Consider the following 22,744-nt stretch of genomic DNA (forward strand, 5'->3'; position numbering starts at 1 on the left):
CATATTCTTTGACCCCACATTCTGCAGCCTGCATTGCACCTGCAAAATATCATGAAGCACTCACACATGCACGTTGGAGGCTTCAATGGACACACTGCTCAATCACTTTGAATGGGGTGACGTCATGTTTGCATGTTTGCTTTTTCGAGAGGCAGCACAGGCACCAGCTATTCAAATCGTGTTAAAACAAGCGGAGGCTCTAGTCAATCAAATATCCCTTTTGCAAATACCGGATGGTCTGTCATTATATGACAAAGGAGTTGTTTATCCTGTTGTGAAGTTTGTTTCCCTTGTGCTTCCCTTTAGCATTGCACGGAGAGCTAGCATAACAAGTTAACAGGAAATCCAAATAAGTTGTGGGTCCCAAGCGTGATTTAATAAACTAAATGAAAAGAAGCATAATCATTTTTGTCAGGGTTGTTTTTTATTTTAGATTTTGCAGTTTCTTCAGCTGCAGCACAGTCCCTTCCACCGAGGCAGGAAAGGAGAACAGGGTTAATGTCCAGTGGCAAAATATGTAGTGAGAGATGCACACCTCTTCAATCAGAGGAATGTCCACGGCTCAGGTTTGACAGCTAATGAGTGAATTAGACGTGATGGAGACAAAAACATTTAAATTCAAATTCAGCACCTTGAGCAAATCTCAAGTACTTGAAACTGTTATTGAAACCAGTGTTGTTGCACTGAGGAAACAAGAATAGACTCCTATTGAAGTTGAGGAACAAAAGGCAACGCTTCTGTGTATCTCCATGAACATGTAACTGTGACATAGTCAAAGACTGTGCCTATGACAAAGACGCCTCACTCGGAGAGAAAGAGAGTAGCACACACGAAGATGTAGGAGAAGATCTTTGATTTAACTCATGGGCGAATATGTGCACAAAGAGTTGGAAAGTAATTGGAACAAGCTTTTGCATGACAAATAAAAATGTCAAAGCACCCACTTAGAAGGAATGAATCCTCTCTTGCTGTGGGGATTTTTTTTGACCTTCTATGTCCTTCATTTTTATCCACAAACAATTTGTGTGAAACAGAAAATGTATTTTTTCGATGTGTATTTATCCCTGCCTGGTTTTCTCTGACTCAACGGTCCTTGGCAGCGAATCAATGCCACTAGTGCAGGTGGCCGGCAGCTTGGATCCTCATCTCTCTCCCTCTGGCGTCTTTTTCTTTTGTCAACAGTGTTCTGAAGTTCTCCTTTCTTCACCAAATAGTTTTTTAATTGCAGCGATGTGGGTTTTCAAAGAGCCGTTTTCAGCTCTATTTGGTTTTCAAAGCTTCTCCCCAACTCTGCTAATCATTACTAATATCTTCTCATGGGTCAGAGTAATTTGTATGAGTGAGCCCTTGTGCGTGTGTGAACCAGTGCGCGTGCATGTCTTGTTTGAGAGAGAGCGCTTTAAAACCTTTCTGCAGCTGCTGCGTGAGCCGAAGTGCTGTTTGTGTGTCCATGTCTCTTTCACTCAGCTCTCTGCAGTTAATTAGATTTTTTAATGTCAAGAATACAAACAACACCTTCCATCATCAGGATATTAGAGACACACGATTGTATCAATTTCTTGGCCATTTTCTATAAATGAATAACTCACTCGTTACATTCTATCACCAATGATATGTTGCGTTCTCAATACTTAAAGCTCGTTTATACTCAGCGTTTGATATGTATACAGAAACAGAGAAAGCTCTCTGTCCGTACTCTTTGTTCGTTTTGTCTGTATTTGTGAAACTTTTTTACGATTTCTGGGGGGGGCTTTATTCAGTGTATTCTTGGCTTGCAACCATAAAAGTTTGTATTTTGCTTCTTTGAAATTTTCTCTTTTAATTCCAATTCTGACATCTAACAACACAATACATTACTTTCCCTGTCCCTGTGACCACATCCTTTTCCCTCCACTTGTTTCATCCACTCAAAATGACTCTCTTTCTCTCTCTCTCTCTCTCTCTCTCTCTCTCTCTCTCTCTCACTATATATATATATATATATATATATATATATGCACTGCGTTGGGCAGACACATACCATCTTGCACTGTCTTAATCCAGCTCCCACAGCTATTCTTCTCCAATTCCTGATCAGTGCTCATCAAGTGTCCAATATCTGCCTGATTAAATACTGAGTGCTGCCGATCAAGATTCACTTGCAATTGTTTCTGTGTGAATATCTTGAAAGTGTCAGTCTGCATTTGTGTGTGTGTGTGTGTGTATACACATGTGTGCTATCACTTTGAGACACATCCTCTGTATGAAATAATTTCCCACAAACATAGATACAGCTGCAGTGCCGTGCTCCTCCCTCGGTGCCTCGAGTGCCCGCCTACAACTGTGAAATGAAGTGTGTCAGTCTCCATAAGCTGCAATGAGCACCCTTCTTCTGTCATTACCATTGATCATGTTGCAGTGTCTGAGGCCCAATCACTCACTGCAAATAGGGCTGTAAAACAAAGCCCGAAATAATCAGAATTATTTAACATAATTATTCTTTTTCTTTCATCATGTTAAATATACAGAAACAACTGCCCTCTCTTTCACTTTGTTGTTATGAATATATCACTGTGACCTGCTCTAAATATTTATATAAATTAATCCAAAAGTGTCTCATTGATAAAAAATGGACCTCATCACACTAAAAAAAGGAGGAACAGGAAAAGAAAGGAAGAACTAAAACAAAAAAGTGAGGCATCGGAGAGAAAAGAAAATTGCTTGTTTGTGTTTAAATAAAACGGTTAGGCTCATTTTGGTTTTCATCTCAAGAAAAAGGGAAGGAGGATGGAAATGATTTGCAAGGAGTGTTGCATTAAAATAAAATACAATGAGCATGTGGCCTCACCTCACACACCACCATACTAAGATACAGTTAACCAAATCAGAATGATAAAATCACATCCACAGAAGAAACAACCAACACTTTTCTTGAGAGCAAGAACTGAAAAGAACAAAAACCATCATTGATTTTATGTTCAAACATCTGTGTCCATACAATAAAGTGGAAAATAAATATTTTTTTCACAGATTGGCTGTACAGTCGACTGCAGTTGCATTAACTTGTGGCGTGTGGATATGGCGAGCAGTGGAGTAAGATGCGACTACAACAGCTCTTTATCTCAGTGAGGGCTGGCAACAGTTCCCAAACTAGATCAGTACACAAAAGTCAAGCCCGGTTGAACAGACCTCCTGCAAAATGCGGCACGAGAATGCAAATTCAAAAACCTGGTGGTTGTCAGGGACAGTGCTTTTGAGATGGCCGTTGCCATTCTGTTAGCGGGATACCTGCATGAGAAGTGTTTCAGTCGTAGGCTCAATCTGGTGTCACAGCGGGCATTAAATCTGCCAGCAGTAGCCAGGCTCATGGGGAGAGTGCAATGCATAACTGGCTTTTTCACCAGAAGCACGGAAGGAAACAACACTTTAGAGAGAAAACAGAAAGTTTTACAGGACCCGACGCTCAAAATCGAATCTGTCAACTCAGTGCTACATGTTCTGTAGTTGTGGGAAATCACACCACATGGTATAGCTGTTTATTATTATGTTCCATAATGATGAGCTTTGATAAAACCCAAAAACAAATTCATTGTTGCCCAACCAGAAACCCTGTACTTTGTCTCAGGAGAGTGAAATGCAATGACATATTACAGATGTTTGGGCATATTCTTTTGTCGTGTTTTTTAACATGCTATGATGTTCGACTCTGCCACAAATAAATCATTAAGAGGACCGGTCGTTTCCTGTCACATCCCCCACACCTGCTCTCTGGGGAGACAGAGAGAGCAAGACAGATTTTAATATGTAACAGCTTCATGCAATAACTGGTGAAACGTCAACTTAATTATCATCCTGATGTGTTTCTCATTTTACTTCTTCATGGACTGTATGTTGAGCCTTCACCTTGCCCTCTCTCAACAGCAGTGGGGATGCACGGCTTTATTAGCTCACATTGGTCCCCACTATAGGGCAGAGAAAATTGAGGTAGTAGCAAGTAAATGAAGAAGTTGATATTGTATGCAAGACCAAACTAATGTAATACTGGTGTCCTCTCATTCTTCCTCCCTTGCTCTGCTTTTTTTGTGCTCATATTTCCCTCATCTCCGTCTAGCTCAGCAGGCCTGAAAGACGTACACTGTGCTTGCTCTATGCATAATAAATGCAATGGTTTTCCCCAAGCAACCAGAAATTCTAGTTGTACCAAAACACAGAGGGGACAAAAGGCTTATGTAATATGGGGGGGGGGGGCTTGTTTATCAAAGAACTGAATGAGGGCTGTGAAAAAAATACTCCTGCTTCTCACACAAGGCTTAGTTCTTTGAAAAAGTTCAGGTGAAGAATGTGATGGGCGTGCAGTGTCGTGGATATTGGGAATTGCTACTAGAAGAAATCTTTCTTCAGTTGATTTCTTCTAGTAGCAAAAACACAGTTGAAAACACAAATGTTTCTGTGCCAAAGTTCTGAATTTGTTGGTTTGTATTGTAGTTCTTAGGCTTGTACATTTCTTCCTTCGACTTGTCTCTCGCTGTGAGCTACAATGAGAGGTCTCAGAGAGCTTCGGAGTTTCTGTCATCACATCAGACCACAAAAATCGATTCCATCTTCACGCACCTTTAGAACGTTCCCTGCACTTAGTTAATAAGTGAACCACTCACACGAGTGTCAGCAGTTAAACACCATATGCTGAATGCTGTATACAAAGAAGGACGTCTTCTCTTCCTCCCTCTGTTCAGAAATGAAGCCACAATATTCTGAATTGGACCGCTGCCATCTTTTTTGCATTAGCGTGTAGTTGGGTGTGATGGTACCTAGTGAAGCTTTAGCATTACAATGCTAAAATTTGGGAATCCTTTCCTTCCAAATGAGAAAAACAACAAGTAAAAGAGTGTAAAGTCAGACTAGAACATTTTGAAGGGGAGAGTCACCTGCGTCAAGGAGAGAATGAAAGAGAAGAGGAATAAAAGTAGTGGCAAGGTAAAGAGACAGGCAGCTGTCTTCAATCAAGTCCTCTTATGTAATGGCTGTCAGTTTCCCTGAACACCCAGCCTCAGCATCACAGCCTTCTTTAACCTCTCTCATTCCCGTTCATCTTCTCCACCTTTGTTTTCTAATCTACCTCAGTTGAACCGTCTCCCTCCCTTCTCTCCTCACTCGTTTTCCTCTGCTCTTTAATGCATGCATATAAGCACATCACTCCAGCAGAGCACCCGTGTGTGTGCAACCCGGCAGGGAGCAAAGATGATGCATAACGGAGTGATCTGTAGTGAGTGATCTTGAGTTATGTAATCTTTAGTTCGGTGACCTCATACACTGCAGAGATGCTGGGTAGGAGAGGAAGGGAACAGGAAAATGGGAAGACAGGGAGGCACGACAGGGGAGTGCTCTCTCTACCTCCAGCGATCAGTATTAATAAGTTACACCCCCACCCCACACGGCTTTCACTAAGTTTATGTAACATGCAATTTTGCTCCCGGCATGTGGCCTCAAGAATTTCTCTGTTCACCTCAGCGCTGTTGTGAGATCCACTTCAATCTGTTTTAGTCATTGCCACTAAATTGAATTTGAGGATTCACCCATTTTTAATTCCACAAATTAAAATTCCCTTCACGTCCAATATTCTGAGATGTCGGCAGAATCTTAAAGGTTACATGTAGGATATTCACTACTGCTAGATGTCACACTAGTGCCAGCATCTCAAACCAAAACAAATGCCACATCTACGCACCCCTTTGTGTTCTCAGTGTCTGTACCTCTAAATACACAACCGGAGGAACAACTGAATAAAGTAAGAAAATATTGAATTGTTAAGAACAGTGTTACAAAACAGCCGCTGCATAACAAATAAAAAAATAAGATTTAGAAGAAAATGCTCTAGTTGAAGTAAAGCCAAGGTGACAAACAACCACAATTCAGAATGCAAAGATTGTACTCAGAGCCTCTTGGGTAGAATCTGTCTCTACAGTTCATCCTTGGATTATATTTATCTCTGTTTCTCTTGAACCTGATAGAAGAGAAGGAAAGGAATTGTCCATTTTTGTGTTACAGTGTTGAGCTGCAGCGACGCATTGCCTCACCTCGCACTCTGACATCCTTGGCATCCTGTTGTGCGAATTTATCAAACTATTGCAGGAGGGTTAACACTCACCTTCACATTTTGCTGACTCAGCACAAATGGAGCAGATATAGGCAGTCGTACTGTACTCACTCCCTCTCACTGCCAGCATTGCTGCTGAGCCAGCAGAGCTGTGTGTGTGTGTGTGACTGTGTGTGTGTGTGTGTTTGTTCTTTAGTCCTTGTGAAAAATATTTACTGTTCTAGAGTGTGAGGTAATCTCAAGTGAAGGAATTTACTCAAGGAATTTGTCTCCCTGGGAGGACATTCAGAAGAGGGGGGACAGCCTGTAGTATTGCCGCGGTGACATGATCAGGCTTTAAATGTAGCTTTTAAAGGACACCACCCCTGAATTGGGACAGGGTCATAGCTCGTGGTAATTCTGAACAGGAAGACAGAACAAAGAGGTTTTGCTTTACTTCTGTTTGGGATGAAAAATCTGATACAAGGTAGAAAACTAAACTTTGCAAATAGTGTTTCAGATCAGTCGCCACAACAGATTCACCGCTAGCCTCTTTTACCACCCACATAAGAATCATGTACAGTGCAGAGAGAGTCTGTGGATTACAGCCACAAAAGAACAGTTGAGTGCTCTAAACAAAACCCAGATTCAGATGTTGGAGGAGGATTTCGCCAGCAGCACAACATATGGCAAAGTATCATGAAGATGGAAGGAGATAAAGGCCGCTGTCATCTCGACTTAAATCTGCAAAGACATGGCCACAATTCACAAAGTAAAATGATATCGTGATATGTGTCCTTATCTGGATGTGAACTGCCACATATCAAGATACAACATTTTATTCATGTTGCACAGCCTCATATCTGGACAAAGGAGTAAATGTTGAATAAGGAGTCATTTGCGACTGCCATGTTATTCATTCCAAATATTTATGCTTTGGAACATGTTTTCTAGCATATTGTTTGATAAATTCAACTTTACCAGCATAAATATATATGTCTCTATTTACATTTTTCTTTTGGCGAGTATTTGTGTGCATCTGCTGCGAGAGGCAGGATGTTTGTAACTGTGTCTGCCCTCTGATATTGAAACAATTCCTCCTCCATATGGGTAGACGAGATAAAAGAGAATGGATATAATAAATGATGGTGTTCAGTTAGGAAAACACTATTGTATAGTAATATATACTTATTATGTAAGTGTAATAGTGTGCCTTATTAACAGGGCCAATCATTTTTAATGTGAGACTTTATTGCTCTCCTTGGTGTCAGTACTGGGTTAGATAAACACAGTCTGCCTGTGTTTCATATGTTTGTATGCAGATAAAGATCTTTCCTTCTCTTCACACACACACACACACACACATACACACACACACATAGAGTCTGAAATGAACATACAAATGTAGCGATTTATCTCAACAAGACCACAGTCAGTTATTAATGAAAACTGAGCGCTCAAAGCAGTAATTACTCTGTCTGTGGTTACATTTTAATTACAGCTTAGTCTGGTGTTGTCTGAAGTGTGTGTGTGTGTGTGTGTGTGTGTGTGTGTGTGTGTGTGTGTGTGTGTGTGTGTGTGTGTGTGTGTGTGTGTGTCTCAGGATTCTTATCGTACACTCACACTAACACACTCCTTGGCTGTAACACAATGACCACAGCTCCCAAACACCTGCTGTTGTGTTAGAACAGAGGGACAGACGAGAGTGAAGGCTCCATGCTTTCATCTTTAAATTGTATGTTATATTTCCACGTTGAGAAACCGTGAGTCACTTTCATATTAGTAGCAAACAGCATGTATTGTTATTTGGACAGTTTAGTGTGTTAAACTGATATTGTGATGTCCTTGTTACATTTTCCTCATGTTAATAGGTTCATAGAAACATTCAGTTTTAGCTTTATGTGAAAATTGATACCGTTCTCATGTTGTATTAGCTTAGCAGGAAGCCTGGATACAGCTAACCTTTACACTGCGCCTCTCTTGAGGTTAATCCATACAAATACTTAATCATTTGAAGGTAGATTGTGTCCAACCACTGACTGTAGATAAAGATGGACGACATGACAGCTCCTCGAAGTGAAGCCAAAGTGTCTCAATCACCACTTCGTGGAATAGGTCATAAAATCCCGCCTTCACAGGTTAGTGGATGGGACATGAACCAAACTAAACAAGTCAAAGTACAACTCAAATAAATTGTCTTATCACACTGATTCTGCGAGATTTCTAAAGACAACAATAAGAGCAGACATTCATCGACCCCAGCTCTCAGGTGAGGGGCTGAATCCAAAGGAGCATTGGAGGAAGATAAGCACAATGGCTGACATGTTTACACGATATGTCTGATCCCTGAATGATCCAGGGAGAGAGGGGAAAGATGGCCCTTTATGTTAATACACTGTTGCTATAGCCATCAGAGTGATCAGAGTGGCGCTCAGAGCTCCTCTCGACTGGTACTCCACCTTGATGCTTTTCATGCAGCAGGGAGATTTATGTGTGCCGTTCCACTGTCTGGTCCCATTGTCTGTTTCGTTCTTTCTGCACAAACAGGAATCTTTTTAAATATAATTATGATTTGTACAATAACCTGCTCCTTCTATTAACGGTCTGAATGTCATGACGTCCCCCACTCTTTGTCTCTCGTGTCTCGCCGTGAAAATACGGCGAGTGAGAGGGTGTTTCAAACGTAATTGGAAGATTACAAATATCTCAGAATGAAAAAGAGGTGCCACAAGATTTGAAAGCTTTTAGCGATAAGGGCAGACACCAGTGTCAATTTCCTGTAGAAACACAGTATTTCCACAGCAGAATTTATACGTCATGTAATGTCTTCTACATGCTCCACCCAGGTGGCTTTCCTCGCCTGAATGTTCCAGGAATTTTCCAGTTGCAGAGAACATGTCTGACCAGGACAATCCCTTGCTGACATCAGAGAAGCTGGAACGAGAGATTGGCCTTTTTGCTCAATTGACCGATGGATCTTCTAATCGTTTCTGCTCTAAATTTGTGTGTGACTGAAGACAGGTTCCTCCTCTGTTACGCGTGGCCCGTGACTGTGTCACTGCAGCAGAAAAATCATGTCAGACTCCAACAGCTGTTCAGTCAGAAAACACCGCCATCAACATTCCTGCTGGGAATACTTTATGGCTGCCCTTTGCTTTTTCTTTCATGGTCGGCAGATGGAAAAATCTGGCATTGTCATACAAGTTACAACCTGAGCTTGTTTACTGGTGCACACTGACTTTTTTTTTTCCACTGCACTATCACGTTTCTCTTCTCTCCATTCCTTGCTTTTTGTGGATGAATGTGGAGACTGAAGTAAACGTCCCACCCGGCAGTCCTCATCTTTTTTTCCATTAGCTTAACATAGCTGTCCGTGTGTGTGTGTGTATGTGTGAGGGTATCGATTTCCTTAGGTCGGAAATAGGCCCACAAGCAGTCGGAAATCTCCGTCCTGGAGCGATCTCCCTCCAGTGTTTGTCGTTTTCCAAATGTATGGAAAATAGTTACGGCGTGACACCTCTCCTGTCTGCCAAGCGACCAAGAGTGACATTGTCATTGGGCCAAGTGGGTCAACCAGTGATGAATGAAAGATTGTGGCTATTGACAGATGTGTCACCCAACTGTGCACTGATGCTGCTGTTGCTCGTGTTGTGCTGCTTGACTTGATATGAGATCTATGCCACTATGCTGCAGACAGCTTTTAATCCCCCAGCTTTTTTTCGCTATGGTGACTGTCCCCAGGTGTCACGACCATATGTTGAGAGCGGTAATCCTGTGATCTTTCTGCGTTTATTTTTACGGCAACTATAAAATTATACCGTTGAGTCAACTGTTGGACTTAAAGCAAGAACGTATTCTTTCCATTCAAAGCTCCTAATCAGAGCTGCACCAGAGACCCACACATTTAAGGACCGTTTGTTGCCATAGCGATGTTAATATGTCACGATGACTTCCTTCATCTGCCTCGATCATCCCCCATTTGATCTCAGACTTCCCCATTTTCTCTTTTTTTGTTACCTGTCTGTCTTTTAGTACCGGATCGGCCAGCTGTATATGATCAGCAAACACAGTCATGAACAGAGTGAACGTGGAGAGGGGGTGGAGGTGGTGCAGAACGAGCCGTATGAGGACCCCGAGCACGGATCAGGCCAGTTCACTGAGAAACGAATCTACCTCAACAAGTGAGTCTTCCTCTTACCATGCACCGCATGATTAATTTAATCAAATAAATCATTTCTGTGATGCATACATTTGTTTTTTATATCATTCACCACAGGAGAAACACACAGAAAACGTCAAAGCCAAATCCTGCTTAAAACTTTCATTCTATTTTATTTTGTTTCTTAAAAATCATCAGCATTTCATCGCAGGTCAAAGTTCATTACACAGCAGCTTATAAAGCTGCCATAGGAGTGATTTGACCATGGCGGCTTTTCACTGCATGGCTGTCACAGCAACCATTGGTGATAACACAAAGATTAGCCATTGGTGAGATGTCTAATGATGCTTTCAATCAACATCGGGAAGCAGTCCTTTATAATTGATGTCATATGAGCAAATATCAAAGCTGCACTATAATCATTGCTGTTGTGTTTCAGGAATAAGAAGGGGGGGGGGGGGGGGGGGGGGGGGGTAGTTAGGTGTCTCTTTTCATCTCTGTTCAAGTCTTTTTTGCAGCTGCTACTGTAGCTGGCCCTGCTTTGTTAAACTTGATAAGTGTGAAATTGAATATTTGATTTTTCTGTTATGTATATTAAAATTAAATCAGTCTGAATATGTGATCTCCTCACTCTCTAAATGAATTTCCTCTGAATGCTCTGAAACCCTTATTACAATTTTTTTCTGTGCAGCATAAAACAAAATTGCGTACATTCCGCTTCTCTAATTGACTTAATTTAATTCATATGATGGATATTTAAAGTAACCGCTCATGGAGTGAATCCAGGTGACGGCCTGGGTTAACACATCTATTTTCCTTATTATACCTACAGTGATTGCAAAAGAGCAAGTGTACAGTAATTGGTTTTAAATAGTAGCCTGCAAGTTAACATCAGATAACTGTTTTTTTTTACAAAGGTACACCTGCAAAAAACCTGTAGAACACCTGGATAACACCTGGAGCACCCAAGGGGCAGAGCAGTTGTAGAGCAGTGTATTTAACGGTGCAGGTGTACCTGATAAAGCAGACACTGAGTGCATACTGTGCATAAACATCATCTGAAACCTACATTATCATGCAGACTTTAAATGTCTCTGGTTTTTGTTCCTGACCTGAACAAAAACCATTTTAATCTCAGCTGTATTTGGTGCATTAATCACTTCATGGCTTACATCTACAGCAATAATTCATTTACCTCTCTGTCAGTCATTCACTGTATGCCTATCATCACCCACTCCAATAAGTCCAATAAATCCACAACCAAACAGTCGGCAGGAGCATAAAACCATCAATATGGCCAACTCCAATCAAAGTAATGTAATTTGAAGCTATTGATCTCCATAGAGGGCTCAGAGCTGCAAGCAAAGACCTGCACTTCAGCTCATATGGGCTCATATGGTTTCTTCCACTCTATGAGAACAAGAGATGATAGTAATGCATTGCTTTATGTAAATCAAATTAAAAATATAAAATGTCTTAATCTTAGGTGTAATATTTATAGTATAAAGGTACAAATCAATAATGTACCCTGTCATTACAATAATTATAATGATCGCCATTTTCTCCACATTCTTTCAAGGTAATAGTGAAAAAAACAATGTTTGAAGCTAATTTCCTATATTTGTTTTCCTTCATTATATTTGCAGCATTTCATTTCCTCTTTTAAACTAAGTCCTCACTCCCAAAAGTAAGACAATGAGACAGAGGTGCAAAGAGCTGCATGGAGACACATAGTGAGAGGCAGAGCGGGTGAGGTTTCATGGTCAGAAGTGACAAGTAAGTGGGCCTTTGGGAAAAGAGAAGTGTGGCTGACCAACTCAGAGGAGAGGAGAGGAGAGGAGAGGAGAGGAGAGGAGAGGTGTGTGTGTGTGTGTGTGTGTGTGTGTGTGTGTGTGTGTGTGTGTGTGTGTGTGTGTGTGTGTGTGTGTGTGTGTGTGTGTGTGTGTGTGTGTGTGTGTGTGTGTGTGTGTGTGTGAATGCATTGGCTTTCATGTCTGAGTGTTACTGTGTGTGCGTGGGCAGAGGGTGATGAGGTCACTGTAAGTGATGGTTAATTTGAGCAGTCACTGTTGGATTGCGCGCCTGCTTCTCCCCACCCACAAGCCACCTGTTACCATCTTAAAGCTGCAGCCTGTGCGTGTGTGTGTGCACATGTGTGTGTGTATTCAAGGCAGTGTGAGGACAGTCTGCTGTGTCTGGACACTCCTGGTTGAGTGACAGGCCATTACAGATATGTCCCAGTGGCCCAAACAGAGACAGTCATTTACAAACCAGTGTAATCTCCACATTTAATTACCACTTCTCGAGACAGAGTAATAAATAATCAGTTGCTGGATTTAAAGTGGATTATCCTGTGGAATGTGGTACAGTTTATTAATGGCTTTGTGTCCTTGAGGGAATTTCTTGAACTTTGGTTCAAACTTTCTCTTTAAATCAAAGATGAACTTATTTGTTTTGATGGTATAGGAACACCCAAAGTGGTTTTCATAAAATGTCATAAGCACTCACTTGTCCTCGAGGATGACCTGATCAGACTTTTGATCTTTCTCAATTCTACATTTGGGGAATTTCTTCAAAGTGTGACCAGTTGTCACTAGGACTCTAAGATGAACTGATTAGATCCCAGTGGTCCATGGTAAGAGTGACATCATGAGACTTTATGTTAACTGAAAATGCACTGGTTGGAGGCATACAACCACACTAATTCTAGCTCTCTCAACATCTATCGTCAATCAGCACTTTGTTCCGTCGTTAAAAGAGTCAAAAAGTTTTAAAAGGAACTCTGCTCTCTTCACCTGTGGCATTTATCCCTCCAGCTAAACCAGGCCCTCCCTCAGTAATCCTTCACCTCTTTAATAGGACACCCAATAAGGTTTAGCTGCAGCTGTCTGCATGTAGAATCCATTTGTGCTAAATAACAGCTAGTTATGTGTATTTTCCGCCCTCCCCGTCTTCCTACATTTATCATAGTGCAACCTCTTGTCCACTTTAGGGTGCAGGCTGGGGTGTAATCAGTGTAATTAACTTCCCAGGGGCCATCATGGCTGCACACAGCTGGATGATTATCATTTCCTGTTCTGTGTGATGGAGCAAACCAAAGAGATGAGGACAACTGTGATTGTACAGAAAAATTTACATGTATTTATTTCATCAGTGATTTTCCCTTTCTCCCTTTTCTTCTCCTTTAGTTCTGTAAACCATCCACTCTTTTTTCTGTGTTTCAGCAAGCTGCCCAGTTGGGCCAGAGCAGTCGTCCCTAAAATCTTCTATGTCACAGAGAAGGCTTGGAACTATTACCCTTACACCATAACAGGTAACGTTTCAACCATACATCTGTGTTGTTATCTTCAAAGTACACTTGAAAAAGTACATTGCAATAAAATGGCTTACTGCTGATTTGTTCAAAAAGAGCATATACACACACACTTCCATTTTCTGCAGCCCTCTACAGACGCGGTTCACCTGCTAGAAGCCTTTATATGGGATCATTGTGAGGGCAAAAGGATATGGAAGCAATATTCTGGCCCATGAGTGAGAGGGGAGGAGGGGCTGTAGAGACTGAGTTCAAGGGGGATGGTGTAAGTGATGGAGAAAAAGGAGAGCGTATAGGCTGGACATGAACACAAGGTTACATCACTCTCATGAATGTGCTTTTGGATTCTGGTTTTTGTTGTTTCTCAACAGTTTGCATCACTACTTTGCTGCTGCTGAATTATGAAGGAACAGTTGAATGGCTGCCGTGATAGCAAAACATCATCTGATTTGCATTTTTGTGCACTACTCATCTTTTGTAACATCCTTAGTGTCAAAAGTTTGTTGTGTGCACAGATTCTTATAATGTGTTTAATTTCCTTTGCCAACGAAGATGTGTCTTCATCTGTGTCTGTTTGTTGGTTGGTTGGTTTTTTTGTTGGTTTATTCATCAGCAGGATTATGAAAACGCTAATGAACAGACCAACCTTGGTGGAGGGGCCACGGAAGAACACATTTAATTTTAAATGTTGATGCTCATGATTCCTGTCCCTGCACAGTGTCCTTTCAGCTGGTCCTGCACCCCCCCAATTTATTTTGCTTGGCATGCATGTAGTGCAACATAGATGAAGGCAATAGACATCTCTACTTCCCCCTATACGACCATTAATGCCATTAATAAGGGAGCGTAGAGATTTCAGATGGCTCCTAAAGGAAGATTGGAGATTGCTGGTTAAGACAAGACATTCTGCAGGAAATTATGGAAGAACCATCATGACGGTTTGCCAAGGGAACTAAGCACAGGCCCAGAGCGGTGCTCCTGGATGAAACAAGCCAGGGCCAGAAACTGTTTTGTTTGTTTCCTCATTGCCTTTTTCTGGTGGTGTGATTCTATTTTTCTCAGCGGAGACAATGTTCATTTAGGAGGAGACTGCTCCGAGTTTCCACGCCTCAAGCGGGAGTTTAAAAGGCAAAGGTGTCGTGTTGATGACACAGTTGCCAAGTGCAATGACCAATCCATTAAGCACACGCATATTTTATACAAGAGCTATGTGTAGGACTGATTGGCCTTGGTGGACGTGTGTCACTCTAGTTCAAAGTGTCATCCATCAAAAAACTGTGTGAATAAACCTTTAACAGAGGAAGAACTGCTTTAAATGCCACTGAATTCTGACAGGTTGTTGATTATTAACATTCTGCAGATGCTACTTGACCTCATTGTCATGTTGAGCTCGACAATGAGCATGTAGAGATACAAAACAACAACATGAGCAGTTCCACAGGGACTCGCAGGTCTCCTGTATTTACAGTCTATGTGACAAAAGCATGTGTTGGATCATGCACAAGAAAATATCATTGTCACTCAGATTTAGAAGATTGGGCTGTCATGTCAACATGGGCTCCTCTCATCCTCTGAGGTGTTCTTGCTGAGGCTTAATGGTCCTTCTCCATTTTGAACTAAATTATTTTTTTCTCCTCTATTTTCTTCTTTTCTCTCTCATACTTTTTCGATCCTTTGTTCCCCTCTTCCTGCCTGCCCCCCCACCCCTACCTCCCATTCTGTCTTCTATAATGATGGCCTCTGCTGGGAATATGATCAGAGTACACGGTGAGTAGTTCAGAAGTGAATACGCGCATGTACAGCTGACATCTGCAAAGTCTTAGAATTTATGGTCACTTAAACTGTTACATGCAAATGTCATACATCCATAGTAGCTGGCTGACCTTTAAATGGTGGCACATGTTGATATTGTCATTCTCACACATCACAGATGGTCATACATTGTTGTGAGAACAGAATATATAACTGTGTCTCTGTGTCTCTGTGTCTCTGTGCTGGTGTCATCTCACATTTGGACATAGCTGGACCACCTCTGCAGGAAGGTGTCCAGGACGAGTACTGATCAGAATCTTGATTCATTTGGCTGCAGGAAGTTAGAGCTGAAATTATCAAATGTATTAATTGATGAAAAGAAAATAAATTATTAATGATCTCATTAACGATGATATGGTTGAAATGTAGATGTACATGTAAGAGCCTCACCTTCAGGCCCAGATCTCCTCCTCACTGTTACATCTCTGTCCCTGCTGCATCAATCCACCTGTCAATACCAAATTATCAGGCAAATGTCCCATTGAAGACATTAACAAATCCCACAGCACTTAGAGGTAAAACCGATTTAATTGACTGTGGCTAAGAAAAGCACTAATGATTTGCTCTGGGGCAACAGATGGACATTAGCATGTCCACCTTATGTCTAAAGCAGCGAGGTAACACCACTGAAGCACACATGAAATCAGCAGAAGGCCGATCTTTTCCCCTGAGACTGTACACACGCATGTAACATCTGGATGTTTGAGGAAGGTCATAGCAGCTCATGTGAACGTAAAAGAATAACTGACTAAATAACCTCAAGAACACGAGTGCTGCTGAAAATCAGCACGACTTCTCTGTTAAAATAGGCTGGAGGTTTGCAGCTCAGGGTATAATTTTAATTAGAGGCCTCTAATAAGACAGATAAGTTAAACAAGTGTTTATAGAATTTGTTCTTGTGCCATCACTGCTTCAAGACACACACACATTGAATTCTTCTTCTGAGACTCACAAGGCCAGTAATCTTAGGCAGCACCGATTACTTCCCTGTGCACAGTAATGCTCACACACACAAAACCTATGTTTTCACCATGGGCTCCCAGCATCACGCCTTATAGCTCATTCTTTCCTGTGGTGGAGGGCAAGATTGATCCTTTGTGTTGTCTCTGTCCTGCTGCACACACACACTCAAGCATACACGTGCACACACACACACATACAGGTTCGTACATAAACAGTTTATGTAACCAGTATTCCTGCTCTTTGGTTGTGTAATAATTAAACTGCTGTATTTAAAGAGAGGATGAAAGGCAGTAAACATGCCCTGAGGCATCATAATGGTGTGTGTGTGTGTGTGTAATGCTGCTCATGAAAAAGGAAGCCTGTGCAGTGCAGTAGTAAATCTCCACAGTGAGAGAATAATCATTAGTTCTCATTCGGTTTAGGTGATAAAACACAGACAGAGGCGCAGTTACTTTCACATCTCATCCTGTTGGTCAGTCGACAGCTGTGTGATGTAATCTGGTCTAAACCTGCATTAAACTGGGAAGTTATCATGAGACAAGGTTATCACCGTCCATATCTACTATCTTTTAAATGGAAAATGAATCAGTGGATCGATTCCCTTCTCGTTATTGATTAGTTTAAAACATATTTTACATATGATGCAATGTTTTGCATAAATGTAGTAGTTGGAGTAGAAAGCACATATACATGAGAAATGTACTTAAGTAAATGCTCTCTACCTCCTGAGGGCAGCAGTCAGTCAGTCCTGTGATAGACTGGCAACTCTTCCAGACTGTACCCCCCCTGCAACCTTCAAAAGTATGAACGATATAGCTAATGGATGGATATCGATTTCTCACTGTCTCATCTTCTTTTTTTCCTCCCTTCAGTGCTCCTTCCTGCCTAAGTTTTCCATCCACATAGAAACCAAATACGAGGACAACAAAGGCAGCAATGATAATGTGAGTAGAGCTCAGAGTATCGTGTGGTTGGGTGCATGTCGTTCAGCAGATTTCCGATTTGCTTTATTCCTTGTTTCACCTAATACCAGCCTGTATCTTTCACAGAACCCTGTTGCACATTTTGCATATGTTTCCATATTCAACAGCCTTTTCCATATTCACAATCCTCTTGCTTCAATTCCTCTAAAATCCCAACAGAAGGATACAAAGAGAATCGGCAATTGTTCGGCATCATAATCACTTCACCCCTGATCCTGTGACTTCACCCCAATTAGCAGCGAACTCACAGACATCACACAACGGTTTCACAGTTCAGTTACTGTAGTAATTGGCCTGAAGGTGTGGGGACATTTTTGAGAAAGAAAACAGGTACAGTGCAGACACATATCGATAAAAGGAGAAAAAAGGGAATTGAACATAGCTCCTGTTCCAAAAAAACAACAAGTGTTGACCTTTACCTATTCATCACTGTCAGAAGAACTTCTGCTCCACACCTCTCCCCCAGTGCCACTTCACACTTTGAGGCAGCAGGGGCGAGTCTGAAGCTTATGCAGTGCTGCCTCGATCCATACTGTAGATGATGACAAGAGGACGCAGCTCCTCTCAGTGGCGGGTCAGAGGCGTTGCAAACAGATTCACAGATGGCCATGATCTCACATTTGGAGCGGGTCGTAACAAGTGTTTTCTCCTTCTCTCAAATTTGCACCCCGCCTCCATCGCCTTCACCATTTGTACAGTTATTCTCTTTTCTCCCTTTAGTCTTCAGTTCTCTTGAGTTTGAAGTTCATACAGCAAGTACGATCAACGCTCTGTGACGCAGTGGCAGTGAAAGAGTTCTGAAAGAAACACATACCTAGACGCCATTGCTCTGTTGTCTTGTGTGACTCACGCAGGAAGAAATCACTGACCACATGATGTGTCACTGACTGTGAGTCACATTCATCCTCACAGTTTAGTAAGGAAGGAAGGTGCTCATCATGTCCTCAGCGCTCCGTTCTCTTAAATCCAACAGGAAATTATCTCAATGTCAAAACCTCTCTGAACCTCTGTGCAACTTCAGCACATCATCCAACAGCATTTGTCAACTCATAAAGGGCATTTCTGATTCAGCTGCCGCTGTTCACACCTCAAACCTCTCCCTCCTCTTCAGATTTTTTGCAGTGAGCCCAGAGAAGAGGAGACGGAGGTGTGTTCCGTGGACATCGCCTACGATGAGATCCCTGAGCGCCACTACAAGGAGTCAGAGGTGGGGCAGAGCAAGTCTCCGACCTCGGAACACAGTGTGTTTTGTTTGTGAGCATACAGGAGAGTGAATGAGTGCACACGTGGGAGGGGAAGAGGAATTAAAAGATGATTAGAGATGGACAGAAGAAGAAGCTGCAGGGAGGGAGGGCAACAAATTAACAAAACAGAGTTGTGTTTTATCTTCCCTGTGCATTGACAGCTCATATTTGACAACCAGCCGGTCACCTGCCTCCTCTGAGTGATGGAAGGGAGGGATGGGATGTTCATGTTTATGTGTGGGGGAGGTGATGGACATTAGCTGTGTGTGTGTGTGTGTGTGTGTGTGTGTGTGTGTGTGTGTGTGTGTGTGTGTGTGTGTGTGTGTGTGTGTGTGTGTGTGTGTAAGCCTGTCTATCAGGATGTTGTGGTCATAAAAATCAGAGCTATTAATAATCAAGAGAGGTCATGACAGCACTGCAGTGGTGTTTCATTATTGACACCCCTTCTTACACACATATACACACACATACACAACTTACACACACAAACACACATGCATGCACACGCCTCCCTCTGAGCTTTATGGTCTTCTGCTTTTATCGACTCTGTGCTAAGAATAGCACAGAGGTGCCGTCCACAGCTGAAAGTGGATGTCACACAGCTGATTTAAATATCGTTCGATTTAAAGACAAATGGATCTAGAGTCACACTTAACTGCACAGCAGGGTTCACTGTCAAACGTGAATGAACCACTGTTATTGGTGGAGATATCATCCATTTTAAATAAGACAGGGGGTGAATAACAAACAAGGAAGTGTTTCAGGGCTCTCAAAGCTGCTGCTGCCAAAACATAGGCACGTTGTGTCCACAAGAAAGAGAATTCCCCAAAAAGTTAAGACAACTAGTAAGAAGTATAACTCCATCAAGGCCCAACTGTCCATAAATGTTCCTGAATTTTCTCATCAGATCCATGAATTATTTTCTGGGAAAACAATACTTGGTAGAAGAGTGTAGTATGAGTCAGGGAAGAACCCGTTAAATTTTGGTGCGGATTTGGATGATCTTTTCTAACAATGCATTTCATTTTAATTTCATTTTGTTATCAATCATTTTGGGCTTGTGTCGTTGGCGGTAAATTTAAGATCTCCATTGTTGTATTTTGTGAGGAAACTTAAAATCTGAACGATCAGTCAAAAGCTGCCTGTTCACATCATTGTATATTCACATACTGTATATACATATTCATTAGAGATGTGTCTCAAACGGACCAAGCTCTCGTTAGTGTCCTTCATATTTTTCCCTCTTTGTCTTCCTGAACCTTTAGGTAAAAAATTAAATACAGACCATTCACCATTTCATGTGCAGTCAAATGCAGCGGGCGTCCATCACCTCAATTGCAAGTGCTCAGCCAACTGTGTATCTCCCCCACACACAGTCAGACACATGACCCCAAGACAAATGAGCACTACAGTATAATTAGTGTATAGGGAGCAGTGGTGGTTAGGGGCTCCCACTGTGCTGCCTAGCTGCCCTCTGCATGAGGCTCTTAATGAATGCAGGTGATGCTATGTGTGTGTGTGTGTGTGTGTGTGTGTGTGTGTGTGTGTGTGTGTGTGTGCGCAAAGTTTATGAGGAATAATGACAAGAGACTTATTTTTCTTCGACGTGGTGTAGGACCTGCGCTATTTCAAATCAAAGAATACAAACCGCGGCCTCCTGCAGGAAGGATGGATCGACACGCAGGACCCCATCATGTGCTCCTACAAACTGGTCACAGTGAAGTTTGAGGTCTGGGGCCTTCAAACGCGTGTGGAGCAGTTTGTACACAAGGTCAGGATAAATGTGTGTTTTTATTGTTTTGTGATGGCGACGTGTAGATACCCTCTCCTCCCTCAGTCAAACTTTTTTTCCTCATGTTTATCGGTGTCAGTGCCAGAGGCATTTTTATTTCCTGCTCTGAGATTCAAGATCTGCTGATCATGAACCAAGTGAGACAACATCTGCCCTGTTCACACTCCGCAGATTGCCTTGCTCCTGCTCTCCTTACCTCGGCTCCGGAGTTTATACTTCTTATCCCCTATTTCCTAAATCCATTTCACCTAGCCCTCTGCAGCGTCTGTCCCTCGGGGGGGACCTGTCCCTGTCCTCTACTAGCCCACACACACACACACAAACAGGCAGGGCCATTACTCACATGGTAGCACCAGAAGTGAGTCATATTAATCACAGTCCTCCGGGGGTGAACACAAACATCTAGAACTTAAATGAAAATCTTTTTGGCCTTCAGAGTTAAATTCTGAGTCACATCCTCTCTCCTTCCTGCCTTTGTCCATCTCTGCCTTTCTTCCTCCATGTTCTTGCCTCTTATGCTTCTCTTTTTTTGTCTAACTCTTCTCAGGTGATTCGAGATGTCCTGCTGTTAGGACATAGGCAGGCGTTTGCCTGGGTGGATGAGTGGATCAGTAAGTGTCTTCTTAGCGAATGCAAACACAGTGCTCATTAACCATTGTTCTTTCTGTAACTCCCAAATCTCAAGGTGGCAGTTTGATGTTTGCGTCTTGAGAAAGACATTCAGAAGTAGAAAAGTCTGAAGTTGAACCGCTCAGTTTGAATCATCTGATCTTTCTAGATCCGATCTTTCTGGTCCCTGGATTCATGTAGATTCTAGATTAATTTAAAGTCAGAGTGAAGATGACCATTACTGCTTTGGTGTTTCCAAGAAATTGAATCATATAGAAAATATATAGTTTAAAAAGAGGAGATTCAGCAAAGTTTCACTGCAGAAAACAAGCATCCAGTATTTTTTCAAACACTTCTCTTTGTCTGAATTTGAACTGATCAGATTTTAGTGGATCTTCTCTTTTTCTAAGTCTGTAACTCTTCCATCCCATCAGACATGACCATGGAGGAAGTGAGAGAGTATGAGCGCGCCACACAGGAGGCCACCAACCTCAAGATCGGCTCCTTCCCCCCTGCCATCTCCATATCTGAGACCCCCCTGCCGTCCAGCACCCGCAGCGGCCCTAACAGCGCCCCGTCCACTCCCCTCTCCACCGAAGCCCCCGAGTTCCTGTCGCTGCCAAAGGACCGTCCCAGGAAGAAGTCCGCTCCAGAGACCCTCACGCTGCCTGATCCAGGGCGCAGGGATTCAATCTTCAAACTGCCCAGCTTTTTCTCCTGGAACTCCAGTCCGCAGCCAGAATGAGAGCAGGGCTGTGGCAGCGGTGAACTCTAACACCCTTGACCTGTGGATCAGTGGAGGATGCCTGCCCAGCACATCCCACAGCAACCCCCCCGCAGCCAGCTGACGTGAAGGATAACTTTTCACTGTCCTGGTGTTACAGCAAAGCCAACAGCTCTTAGGCTGCACAGGTACAGACAGGCTGCCTGATCACTACAGCAAAAAGGCCTGCGAGGTCTAAAGGTATAGTGCGTCCTATTGAGAGTCAAAGCAGCTGGGAGGCTCCTCATTCTTCCCCCCTTCTCCTCAGAAAACAGCCAGCGCTATGAATCAGACAGTGTGGAGTTCAATTAGTCAGATCGAGTGTCGCGTACATTCCTGAAAACGTTTTAATCCCACGGGAACACACGAGATACGTCGAGATTCGGTCACTGTACATAAACTTCACATATTTGGATTCGAGTCTCCGGCCCCGTTCACTGGAGCGTGTGGTTTGACATCTGTTTATGTGGTGGGGACGTTTTTTTGGCCACTGTATCAGTTGAGTGTTAGGATTTCCACAGTCAGGCGTGAGGTGGTTGTGTGTTCTTGTGTATATAGAAAACAGTACGAACAATAAATAACCAGTAAAATGTCAGTGCTTCATATTTAGTGATGCTGCTATGAAATGTGTATTTTAAAGGACAGGACTATCATCTGAAGTCTCTCTTCCTCTGCAAGTGTTTATTTATTACAGTGAGTTCTGTCAGCCAGTGTCCGTAAACGACGTTCTGTATGTTATTGCATGATTTTACAGCAAAAGCTGCTTTTTAAATATTTGTGGAAGTGTTTTGTTTTCTCGGCCTCATACTTGATGTTGTGTTTTAACTGAGTTCTCAGACTTGTTCATGTAGTTTGTATGTTGTTTTACTGTTTTATTCATTTTGAGTCATACTGTTGATGGATTTTGTATTCAGTAAATTGAATTAAATTAAATACTGGTGTATCTATGCGTGTGTAAGAGATCTTTGTTGCTACTGTTTATATGAATGGAATTAAGAAGAAGAGTAATAAAGAAAAAGGAATGAAATAAAATCAGAGATGAACATTCACGTGG

General features: G+C 42.2%; 1 protein-coding gene across 1 annotated transcript in view; it reads left to right on the plus strand.

Moving 5' to 3' along the window:
• Positions 1 to 22,739, plus strand: part of pitpnc1a (phosphatidylinositol transfer protein cytoplasmic 1a) — a 30,590-nt gene extending 7,851 nt beyond the window's left edge. Inside the window, exons 2-9 of the mRNA XM_020102839.2 lie at positions 10,085 to 10,233; positions 13,436 to 13,524; positions 15,284 to 15,291; positions 17,172 to 17,243; positions 18,394 to 18,489; positions 20,142 to 20,297; positions 20,866 to 20,929; positions 21,362 to 22,739. Coding sequence (XP_019958398.1) covers positions 10,085 to 10,233; positions 13,436 to 13,524; positions 15,284 to 15,291; positions 17,172 to 17,243; positions 18,394 to 18,489; positions 20,142 to 20,297; positions 20,866 to 20,929; positions 21,362 to 21,672 — 945 coding nt within the window. The 3' untranslated portion in view covers positions 21,673 to 22,739. The remainder of the gene's footprint in view (positions 1 to 10,084; positions 10,234 to 13,435; positions 13,525 to 15,283; positions 15,292 to 17,171; positions 17,244 to 18,393; positions 18,490 to 20,141; positions 20,298 to 20,865; positions 20,930 to 21,361) is intronic.
• The last annotated feature ends 5 nt before the right edge of the window (positions 22,740 to 22,744 follow it).

Source organism: Paralichthys olivaceus, chromosome 5 (assembly GCF_024713975.1).
Source record: "Paralichthys olivaceus isolate ysfri-2021 chromosome 5, ASM2471397v2, whole genome shotgun sequence".
Lineage (NCBI taxonomy): Eukaryota > Metazoa > Chordata > Actinopteri > Pleuronectiformes > Paralichthyidae > Paralichthys > Paralichthys olivaceus.